Below are 12,659 nucleotides of genomic sequence, written 5' to 3'. Positions count from 1 at the left end.
GCCAAATGCTTTTTCCAATGTCCTTTTTTTTTTACATTAAGACAGAATAACACTTGGTATTTTATCAGTGAGTGAATTAATGATTTTAAGGGTTTTGTAGTTTATAAAACATGGTTTTAATACCAGAAGTCAACTTGTTATCCTAATCCTTTGTGACATTTACTGTTCCGATAGCAATGAGACTAAGGGCACTGACTTGTTATTTATGTGCAAATTACATAGCAACTTCAGGCAAGGCCGGGTGCATAGTTAAATGGGAAAATTCAGAAGTTAATCTGAGATGCTATGGAATAATGGTATCTCACTGGCCAATTTGGCAGGGAGAATAGGAAAGCAGAATATTATTTAAATGAAGAGAGACTGCAGAAAACAGTGCTATAGGGAGATCTGGGTGTCTTCATACATAAATCACAAAATGTTAGCTTGCAGCTATAACAATGTAATTAGGAAGGCAAATGGAATGTTGGTCTTTATTGCAAAGGGATTGGAGTATAAAAATATGGAAGTCTTACCATAATTGTACAGGACACTGGTGAGATTACACCTAAAGTACCAAGTACAGTTTTGGCCTCCCTATTTAAGGAGGGATATACTTGCATTGGAGGCAGTCCAGAGGAGATTCACTAGGCTGATTCCGGAGATGAAGGGATTGTCTTATGAAGAAAGGTTGAACAAGTTGGGTCTATATTCATTGGCGTTTAGAAGAATTAGAGGTGATATTATTGAAACACATCAAATTCTGAGGGGGCTTGACAATGTATATACTGAGAGGATGTCTCCCCTCATGGGGAATCTAGAACTTGTGGACATAACTTAAAGTAAGGTGTCTCCCATTTAAAACAGAGGTGAGGAAGAATTTCTTCTCTGAGGGTCATTTACCTTTGCAAGGGAACAGTGAGACTGGGTCATTGAATACATTGATATTCAATGGCATTGCCATCACTGAATCCCCCACCACCAACATCCTGAGAGTTAGCATTGACCAGAAATTGAATTAGTCCATCCATTTAAATACTGTGGCTGCAAGAGCAGGTCAGAGGCTAGGAATTCTGCAGTAAATAACTCATCTCCTGATTCCCCGAAGCCTGTCCACCATCTGTAAGGCAAAAGTCAGGCATGTGATGGAATACTCTCCACTTGCCTGGATGAGTACAACTCCAACAACAAACAAGCAACTCTGCACCAGCCAGGACAAAGCAGTGCACTTCATTGGTACCCCATCTACCACCTTAAATATTCACTCCCTCCACCACCGACACACAGTAGTGTGTACCATCTACAAGATGCACTGCGGCAACTCACCAAGGCTGCTTCGACAGTACCTTCCATGTCTGCGACTTCTGGTAGGACAAGAGCAACAGATGCACGGGAAGACCACCACCTGCAAGTTCCCCCTAAGCCAAACACCACCCTGACTTGGAACTATATCGCTGTTCCTTAACTGTCACGGGGTCAATATCCTGGAACTCCTTCCCTAACACCACTGTGGGTGTATCTACACCACATGGACTGCAGCGGTTCAAGAAGGCAGCTCACCACCACCTTCTCAAGGGCAGTTAAGGATGGGTTATTACCTATTGGCCTAGCAAGCAACGCTCACATCCCATGATTGTTAAATAAAAAAAAACACTTAAGGCTGAGCTAAAAAGTGTTTTGGCCTACAAGGGGATCAAAGGTTATTGGGGGTGGGGAGGAATTGGGAGAGCAGGCAGGAAAGTGGAGTTAAAGCCACAATCGTATCAGCCATGATCTTATTTGATGGCGGAACAGGCTCGAGGGCCAAAAGGCCTCCTACTCCTATTTCTAATGTTTTTGCGTTTGCCTAAATCATGTCTCATCTCTTTTTTTTCTCCAGTAACAGTATGTTTAATCATTTGAACTTTTTTTTAAAACTTAGTTTGTCAAAGCCTGTAATTATCCAGTGACAATTTATACTAGCAATAATGGACCATTTTGAGAAGTAATGTAATCCTAAAATATGTTAGATTGTTCACATGCAAAAAGATCAGAACGTTGTCGAATTAAGAACCACCCATAGGGCTAAATTCAAGGACTAACAAAGATAAATGGTATAATTTTTGAATCTTTGTTCTCAGAATATAGGTGAGGCTGATAAAGCCCATCATCCCAAGCTAGCCCGCTTCAGAGGTTGTGTGTGGGCCTATGGACCTGTAGACCAGAGGGATGGCGGGTTCCCTTTCCTGAAGTGCATTGGGCTTTTGTGATGATGTTTTTGGCTTTCGTGGTGATTTTCCTGATGCCAGTCCACAAATCACCAGATTTATTAAGTTCAGCTTCACATCTTGTCACGGTGGAATTTTAGCGCACGATCTCCAGGTTGCTGATGCAAAGTAACCACTGAGCCACCGTACCCTATAATTGGCGACACATCAGTGAATTCTTAGTGAATTATTTGGTATAACAAGAGCAGCGTAGATTTGTAATGTGCCCAAAACTAAAAAGAATGTCAAAGTTCTGTGAGGAAAATTGAACCATTTAGATAATGAACAGAAAAAAGACCCAGTTAGAAACCTGAAATATAACCTGCAATTAAAAGGCAAATGCAAGTAAATTATGTGCGCGTTATGGAGTATGGACTTGGAGCGATCATCCATAAATTGTAGAAGAAATAATGCATAACATATTGCAAAAAGCAAAATTATGCACAAACTGTGGAAAACTCATTGAAGAATTGTAGAAACTTTAAATCCAGCAAACAAGGGAGAATTTGCACCACCCATTGATGATGAATAAAAATCATGCCACTTAAATTGGATGCATATGCACAAGGGAATGTCATGTCTGAACATGGTCACAAGAGATTATAGCCTAGACCTAAATTGCAGGAGGCAAAGAGCATAGGTACCAGTGCCATAGAGAAGGATACGACTGTTTGTCATTTGTATTAGTCCCAAAAGGTATCCAGCCAGTTTTAGAATTGGACACTCATGAAAATCTCAATCAAATACAGAGCATAGTCCTAGTAAAGGCTTAATATGATTTGGGCCCTGATACACGTGCAGGGATGCAAGTATCTATTCAATGATTGTGTTGTTTGCCAGTGAAACAAAACATTGGGACTGGACTAACAACTTAGCCCAGTGATCCACCCACACAGGGAAGCATTGCTTGTACTGCAGGAAAAAGTAAAGACTGAATTTGGTATAATAGAACACATAGAAGTCATAAATAAATTGGAACCAATTTGTCAAATTCCTGTGGCATTGCATATGGAATCAAGACCAATTCAGGTGAAGCAGGATAGAGGATAAGGGATCAAAAGAGTAGGACACATAAGGTAAGATAGTTAATAAGGTATAGATATAGTAGGTGAATTCATTGATGACAAAACAATATATGTAAATTGCAGTATTTTCAGCGTTTGTGGGTTTTATTTTGACCAATTTGGAGTTCTGTATGTTCAGTTCTCCATGTTGGCTTTAGAGATTGTTACAGCTTCTCTTATACTTTCTCAGCAAAGACAAGCCAATCACAAAAGGTGAAAGTATATCACAATATCATTCAAAACATGAGCACACTAATGGTTATGACACATTGAGGATGATGTAATAGTGTAGAATTTAAGGATGTTAAACTAAATTAACTTTTCTTGCTATTAGTAGTGCTTTATTCTTTAAATAAACATGCCTGTTTACAGTCAAAGTTTACAGGCACTCTACAAACTGCATTAAGACGATTATAGGGTAAATGCAGCAATGGTGCAAACTCAGTTAATGGTTGTACATGAAGGGAGTGTAGGTCCCCTGGCTGGCCTCTCATCTTCCACCTTCTGTAAACTTGAGCTCATTCAAAACTCTGCACATATCCTAACTCACGCCAAGTCCCCTATGTCCATCACCCCCGTGCTCATTGACCTACATTGACTCTCGGCCCAGCAATGCCTTGATTTTAAAATCCTCATCCTTGTTTTCAAATCGCTCCCTGGCTTTGCTCCTCCTTATCTCTAATATCCTCCAGCAGTACAGCCCTCTGAGATCTCTGACCTCTTACACATCCCTGATTTTAGTTGTTCCACTATTGGTGGTGTGCTTCGGCTATCTAGGCCCTAAACTCTGAAATTTCCTCCCTAAATCTCTCCACCTCTCCTTTAAAGGGCTTTTGAAAATCTGCATCTTTGACTGCGCTTTTGGCTATCTGTCCTATTATCTCTTTACCTAGGTCAAGTTTTGTTTGATAAATCACCACTTTGAGATAAAAGCAAAATGCTGGAAATCTGAAATAAAAAACAGAAAATGCTGGAAAAACTCAGCAGGTCTGACAGCACCTGTGACCCTTGTCATACGGACTCGAAACGTTAACTCTATTTCTCCCTCCACAGATGTTGTCAGACCTGCTGAGTTCTTCCAACATTTTCTGTTTTTACATAAGCACTTTGAGATTTTTTTTACACTACCATAAGTGCAAGTTGTTGGGAATCTGCACTACAATGTTGAAGCCCTATCTCCAAATCGCACTCCTTTTGGATGCTGCTCTGCTGAGAGCATCATCCCCAATCTGGAGACATTGTGCACTGATCTTAATTTAACAATTCTTTTTGTTTCCCCTTAACACATAGGCCGTATTCTGGATCTCAAGACTGGAACAGTTAAAAAGGAAGGGCAGCAGTCTTCAATGAGAATGTGCATGGGATCCAGACGATCCTTTATTTGTAGGATGAGGTAAGGACATAGGCTAATTCATGAACTGAGTTTTCCCCACTTGCTATTTACATAATAGAATAATAAACCATGTTGCCATAGCATCTTTTTAAAAAAAAATAGTATGAAAAGCTTAGTTGCAGGTATTTATGAATTTTTGTAGCATGGATCCTGAGTGTATTGATTCTTTCTGAATAACGAGATAGTGTTTATCTTTGTTTATATGTATGTTTAATCCCAAAATGTAAATGATTTGCTTGATTGATATGGCTTTGATCTTTGAAAGCTTCAATGTAAAAAGCTTGTAGAAAAATATTCGTACAAATAGGAATTCAAATTGGCTGAAAACACTCTCTCACTCTCGCAACCACTTAAAGCCTTTCTTCCTTCAGTTTTTTCAAGTCGTTTGAAAGCCAGGTTTTCAGGTGGATTTCTGGCCTTATCAATTATTAATATTTTTAGTTCCGACAGTCACTAGCTGGCCAAAGAGCCTTTCATCATTTTATTATACACATTGAGTTTTGAAAACTCCTTACTTACCTGCAGCTTTGGTTGCCATCATTTATAATTAGTTGATAGTTGTAAAGTGTAAATATTCTAACTGATCAGAGCTGTACTTGCTAGATATCTAGACCTAACGCATAAGGGAGCTTTTTCGAGCAGACGCTTCTCTTTGGTGCCCACTGGACTCCTTCTGCCCATTTTCCAGTTCTAACTATTCACTTTCCAGATGGCCACTGCTCACTTTCCACAGGGATTAAACACCCCCTCAATTCATTACTATCCCAATACTCACTAACTCCCTACCCCATATTATTTTTCTTTCCCTGTGTGTGTTCTTGCCCTAGACTCCAATCTGAAGTCTCTCCGCCACAGGTGCCGCTCTGAGGTTCTCATTACCCCATTCTTTCCAGTGTAGTACATTGACTGGCTCGAAAGTTGATTTTACATTGATGGCTTCAGGGTTATTGCCTGCCTCACCCTCTGGTGCAGCCTGAAGTGTTCCTCCACATTAACACTCTTTGACTGGGGAGGATGCCCAGTCAGCTGAAGTGCTGTTGCCAGGTAGCACTAGTCTTCTTCAGTCGGCTTGGTTGATGCAGGGTCATCATTTTATCTTCATTCGCTGTCTGACTATGGGCCTTTGCAGGTATAATTAACAGGAGTCTTTGTTCCCTCAGACCCACCCTTCGAGATTGCCTTTTTGAAATAATTCAGATAGAGTTGTCACAAAACAAAATCGTCTAGCTGGCAAAGGGATGACTGATGGCCACCGCCAACTTAGAGTGAAAGCCTTGATGATGCCTCGGACTTTGGGAAATCCTACGATGTGGATGAATTGCACTGATTTGTTCTGCCATGTTCCCTGCAAATAATAAGATTTTGTCCTGGTGAACAAACATCAGTGATCTGCTTGATACATTTGGATTGTTGATTGGCTGATGTTGCCTATGTCCCATATGACTGGATGTAAGATAGAACAGATCTAGGACAGAGAGCACGGAAAACTGATCTACAGATTTTGCGAGGTTGTGGAATGAACTGCCAGAATCAATGATTGAGGCATGTCAGTGTGTGTTAGAGCAGAATACCTCATGTTCAAGCCAGCCCTCCTAGCAGCCTTTTGTTAAACCTAAAGTGGATTGGGGATGTGAAACAAAAACAGAAAATGCTGGAAAAACTCAGCAGGTCTGACAGCATCTGTGGAGAGAGAAACAGAGTTAACGTTTCAAGTGCGCATGACTTCTTCAGAGCTGCAAAGCAGAGCTCTGAAACATTAACCCTGTTTCTCTCTGCACAGATGCTGTCAGACCTGCTGAGTTTTTCCAGCATTTTCTGTTTTTATTTCATATTTCCAGCATCCGCAGTATTTTGCTTTTATCTGTGGATTGGAATGTATTTGCTTTCAATGCAACTCGTAAGATATGTGCAAAGTTCAGAGGAATCCTTTGCAGGGGTTGAGATTGTGTAATACACGATCAAAGTTGGTGATTGAAGCAAAAGTCATGCGAATGTTTAAGAACAGGCCTGATTGTTTTTAGCACCTTCTGTGCTGTGACATTTTGAAAGAAAAAGACCTAATGTTGCACCTTTCAATCTGCAAGACATTTCAATGCACCCAAAGCAAATTAAGTACTTCTCTGAAGTCTAGTCACTGTTATTCCTCAGCAGCCAAGTTCCCACAAATACTAATGGTTGGAGGATAAATGCTGGACAGGATACAGGAAGAACTCTTCTCTTTGATTAATGTTTTCTTCCCTCCTATCTAAACAGCTTAACATCTCAGTTAAAAAATGGCACACCAAACACCTCAGTACTGCACTGGAGTGTCAGCCTAGATTGTATTCTCAAATCAACCTTCTGACCGAGAGTGTTAGCAATAGCACTGTCACTGAGCCTCACTGACACAATAAAGATGCAAATATAATGCTAAATGTGAGACAAAAATGCATAATTTTTGTTGCGCTCAAGTGTTTTTAAATCTCTGTAGCTGAGAAGTGTGGAAACAAAATCAAGTTAACCACATTCCAGACTTACTTTAACTAGTGCATCCTTTTAACTTGTGCATTTTGCTTGGCTCCCACCAAGCGTGAGTTAAGTGATGTCTGTTATTTATCCTAATAAAACTACATTGCTCATCCCTGATTTTGGTTTGTGACTCACAAGCTGTTCCATTCTTCCTTCTAAACCCACACTTACTTTAACCCTGAAGCTGCAAACACCAGGATTGATTAGAAGCCCCAGTATATTATAGCTTACAATGCACAAAGAAACTCCTAAAAACATTCTCCCTCAACAAGTGATTCACTTGTTTTTAAACTAAAAATAAAATGAGCTGAGACTTGTGTTTTTATCACTGATCTCTGTTCTGGCCTTCCTTCAAATGGTTTTAAAAAATGATAGGTCCACACTTATGAAAGGCTGTTTTGAGCTGACCATAAGTCTCTTAAGTGATTAGTATACCTCAATTTTTTTTGTCAATCGCTATTATTGATAAAATGAACTGAAGTACTGTAGTTGTATGTTTTCATGAGAGCTGTAATTTAGTTCTGGAAAAACTGGATCAATTAATCCCCTTGGACATTTCATTGTAATGGAAGGTTATGTATCAGATATCCACCAAAATAAAACTCCATTGCAGTGAGTGATTTCTAAGAATTGAATATTTCACAACATACATTTTGTTAACAAGCAGAAGACATTGTGCTTCACCACTGGAATGTGCAACACATGAAAAGATGGTAAAACATCACACAGCACATTCATGTGTGTTGCATGTGCAAAGAAAATTAGATATTTTTCAAGTGGCAAATCATTAAATAATGTGCCAAAGAGCGGGCTCATTATGGCTATGCTGGCCAGAGCTATCCAATTAGCTCCACTTCCCTGCTCTTTCCCTATAGCCTAGCAATTTTTTCCCCTCAAGTATTTATCCAGTTTCCTTTCTTTTTTCTTTGTTTGTGGGATGTGATCACCGCTGCCCAGGTCACCATTTGTTGCCCGTCCCCAATTGCCTTGCGAAGCTGGTGAGCTGCTGCCTTGTACCGCTGCAGTCTATATGGTGTAGGTGCAGCCCACCATGCTGTTAGAAAGGAATTTCCAGGTTTTTGATCCAACAACAGTGAGGGAACGATGATAGACCCAAGTCAGGATGGTGTGTGAGTATGAGGAGAACTTGCAGGTGATGGTGTACTTGTGCGTCTGCTGCCTTTGTCCTTCTAGGTGGCAAGAGTTTGCGATTTTGGAAGGTGCTATTGAAGGAGGGTTGGTGAGTTGCTGCAGTGCTGCACTAAGAAAATCCTAGCAACATTTTCTCTCAGAAAGTAATTCACTTATTTTTATACCATAAATAAAATGCACTGAGACTTTTGTCATCATAGATCTCTGTCCTGGCCTCTCTTCAAATGATTTAAAATAAGACAGGCCCACAGTCTTTTAATGTCACACTTGCGAAAGATTGTTTATTGCTGGCCATAATGTGTATTATGTAAGCACTACACACTACTGCCACTGTACAGTTAGGGAGTGAATGTTTAAGGTGGCGGCTTGTGTACTGATTAAGTGGGCTGCTTTGTCCTGGATGGTGTTGAGCTTAAGTGTTGTTGGAGCTGCACTCATCCAGACAAGTGAGGAATATTTTCATCACAAACCTGACTTGTGCCTTGTAGATGGTGAACATGCTTTGGGGAGTCAGGAGCTGAGTTACTCACCGTCAAATTCCCAGCCTCTGACCGGCTCTTGTAGCCAAGTATTTATATGGCTGGTCCAGTTAAGTTTCTGGTCAGTGGTAACCCCCAGGATGTAGATGGTGGCGATTTAATGATTGTTTTGCTGCTGAACGTCAAAGCAAGATGGTTGGATTCTCTTGTTGGACATGGTCTTTGCCTGGCATTTGTATGGCTCGAGTGTAACTTGCCACTTATCAGCCAAAGCCTGAATATTGTCCAGGTTGTGCTGCATATGGATGCAGACTGCTTTAGTATCTGAGGGTTTGCGAATGGTGCTGAACACTGCAATCATCAGCGAAAATCCCTGTTTCTGATCTTATGGTGGAGGAAAGATCATTGATGAAGCAGCTGAAGATGGTTGGTGTCAAAATAATTCTTTTCTTGAGGGGTCTTTTTGAGGAAAGAAAACTGCCAAGCTTAATTTTGTCCAGGGCTCCTTTGTGATTTTCGGGAGGTCCTTTTACATTGTGAGGGTCAGCGTGGAGGAATGGGATGTTTTCAGAAATAGGGATGATGGTAGAGAAGAACCAACTATTGACAATGTCAGCATGGGAGTAGATCAAATATATTAACAATCAAAGATGGCAAATCTTGCCTAGACTGCTGTTCCTTGAGCCAGCTCACAGTGGGTACCTTGCAGAGCTTGGAAAATGCATCAAAATGTCTGGAAATCGAATTGAGATCAGGCACACTGGAAAGGAGTTCTTCACCACCTAAGAACTAAGGTTGCCTGCCATCTGAAAAGTCTCTGTTAATCACCTAAATACAATCCCCAATTTACACAATAAACTAAGGTTGCCTCCTCATCCACCGCCACAGGATTACAGGGAAATTAAACTGGGGCAGCTGGCTGCTGCCCTTGAAGACGTTCTTGGTACTGGTGTTCCCTTGGGCCTACTCCCGGACTCATTACTGGATTTCCAGCTGCCGCCTCCCTCCTTTTTACCTTTTCCTGCTTTTTCTTATACACGCTCGGCCTCCCGGTCCTGGAGGATGTTAAATGGATTGGACTCAATGCCTGGGATAACTGCTCCTTGACCTCCAATCATAGATTCTGTCTCTGGAGGAACAGCAAGAGTGGGAGGGAGAGAACCTGTGATTCAAGGAACTGGAGCAGCAAGCATGGGAGAGACAGCATCTGTGATTGAAGGTGCAGCTACTCACAGCTTCTGTCTCTTCCATGCTCGCTGCTCCTTCAGTCAAACTCTGCATTGTTTTCCCACTGTCACTGAGATGTCTGCAATTGTTATGCCATATTGTAAGCTAATATGTATGGGGCAACCTTCCTTGAATTTTTTGCCCCCGGCTTTGATTTTTTTGTTGGCTATTTGTGAGGTTTCGAGGGCGAATTCACCCACCACCCCCATGTATTTTTAACCCTGGTTGGGCCTAGGACACTACCCTGAGGAACCCCTGCTGCAGATATTTGGCTTCCAACAACTGCAAACACCTTCCTTTGTGCTGGGTATGACACCAACCAGTGGAGACCTTTGTCCCAATTTCCATTGACCAGTTTTGGTAGAGTGCCTAGATGCCCCACTTGCCCAAATGCTTCCTTGATAACACCTCACTCGCTCTTGCTCGACCTCTTGGGTTCCGCTTTTTTTACCCCCATATTTGTACCAAGGTTGTAACGAGGCCAGGAGCTGAGGGACCCTGGCGTAACCAAAACTGAACATCATTGAGCGAGCAGGTTATTACTGAGTAACTGCCGCTTGGTGGCACTGACGATAACACCTTCCATCTCTAGGCAGACAATTGAGAGTAGACTGATGGGGCGGTCATTGGCCAGACTCGATTGGTCATGCTTTTGGTGGACGTATCAGGGCAATTTTCCACATTTTCAGATAGATGCCAGTGTTGTCATTGTATTGGAATAGCTTGGCTAGGGGCTAGGCTGGGATTTGCTACCATCACACTTTCAGGCAGTGCATTCCCGATCATCGTAACTTGCACAAATTTGTTTTTCCTCATGACACCTGTGTCTTTTTGCCAGTTAATTTGTATCTGTCCCCACTGGCTACTGACCCTTTTGTCACTGGAAACCCTTCATGATTTTGACCTTTCAACTATCACCACCTTCTCAAGGGAAATTAAGGATGGGCAGTAAATGCTAGCTTAGCCAGCGATGCCCACATCCCATGAAAGTATAAAAAAAATCTCCCCTAAACCTTCACTGACTTGAGGTAAACTGTCTACCTTCTCTAGTGTATCCATGTAACTAAAGCTGTGTGTTCCTGATAGCATTCTAATAGATCTCCTCTGCACAGTTTCTAACGCCTTGACATCTTTCTTAAACTGTGCTGCCCAGAATTGAACACAGTATTCCAGCTGTGGCCTAACCTGTGATTTATAAAAGTTTGCAATAATTTCCTTGCTTTTTTATTTATGCCTCTGCTTATAAAGCCAAAAATCCTATACAATTTGAACAGTCTTCTCAAATGGTCCAACCGTCTTCTGTACACCCCATGTCTTTCTGTTACTCCTCCCATTTAAAGTTGAACCATTTTAGTTTATATTGCCTCTTGTCAATTTTCTAACCAAAATGTATCACTTCAAATCTCATCCGTCATGTGTCCTCCCATTTCACCAGTCCATCTACACCTTCATGAGGTTTGCTACTATCCTCATCTTTGCTCATTACGTTTTCAAATGTCATGTCATCTGTGGGCTTTGAAATTTAGCCCTGTATGCCCAAATCCAGGTAATTAACATATATCTAAATGAGCAGTGATCCTAATACTGACCCCTGGACACACCAACATATACTTCCTCCAGCCTGTAAAACAACCATTCACCACTGCTTTCTGTGTCTCAGTCATTGTGTGTCTATGCTGCCACTGTCTCTTCAATCCCATCACTTTAGCGAAGGGGTCACTGGGCCTGCATGTCTGTGCTGGCAATACTGAAGCAACCCAGAACAAATCCCACTGCCCCACACTCTCTCCATTGAACTGTATCTTCCCCATCCAACATTTTTCCCTTAAAAACTGCAACCAGAGTTTAATATTTTAGTCCCTCAAAGCTTCCATTCCAGTAATGAATTATGATGGTTGTGAGAATCCCAGGATCCAGTTCATATGAATCCCTAGTTTCACTTGGAGAATGGAATGTTTGAAATGAAGGTGGTCTTTTTACTGGAAGCCACCAGCTGAGAATACAAGCAGCTTGTGAGAAATCATGGTGTATTGTTTCACCTTGTACTTTCTCAATTAAGCACACTGTGTTTGCATGATAAAATATCATTGCTGTTTAGCAAGGCATATGTTGTTTTTCTTCTTAAAGTGTTTCAGCTGTTCTATGGCTGGAAACTGCCTGAATCTGATAACTAAGTGTGTCAAGATTTTGTACTGTAGCTCAGTTTGCGTAGTTCACTCCCTTGTATGGCACACCCAAGTCACTGAAGCCCATGGACTTCAATCGGCACAGTTGTAGATTTCTAAAACTACAGGAGTTCTGGAAAACAATCAAACTACGACATGGGCAGAGGTCTGTTGGCCTGTGCGTCTGTGCTGGCCCTTTGCTCACGCATTCATAAATGAATCCCACTGCCTCACTCTTTCCTCCTACCCTGTATCTTCCCCCTTTTCAGTTTTTTTTCTCTTTTTAAAAAAAATGCAACCAATGCCTTTTGGCAAAGTATTTCATTGCCATAATTTGAATCCACACCAAAATAGTGATCTTCGTTGTTTTACCCCAATTAGTCACTGTGGCAAGCCATTCCATGCATCATCTTTTCTTTTTTCCTCTATGTAAAGAAATCTGTCCTAAC

General features: G+C 41.3%; 1 protein-coding gene across 3 annotated transcripts in view; it reads left to right on the top strand.

The window, feature by feature from the left end:
- Positions 1 to 12,659, top strand: part of arnt2 (aryl-hydrocarbon receptor nuclear translocator 2) — a 357,501-nt gene that overhangs the window by 138,137 nt on the left and 206,705 nt on the right. For all 3 annotated transcript variants that reach the window (XM_078530482.1, XM_078530481.1, XM_078530483.1), the window contains exon 5: positions 4,577 to 4,679. In XM_078530482.1, coding sequence (XP_078386608.1) covers positions 4,577 to 4,679 — 103 coding nt within the window. The remainder of the gene's footprint in view (positions 1 to 4,576; positions 4,680 to 12,659) is intronic.

This window comes from Cetorhinus maximus, chromosome 26 (genome assembly GCF_964194155.1).
Source record: "Cetorhinus maximus chromosome 26, sCetMax3.hap1.1, whole genome shotgun sequence".
NCBI classification, from domain to species: domain Eukaryota; kingdom Metazoa; phylum Chordata; class Chondrichthyes; order Lamniformes; family Cetorhinidae; genus Cetorhinus; species Cetorhinus maximus.
Note: the sequence above shows the minus strand (reverse complement) of the source record. Positions and strands in the feature narration are given on the sequence as shown.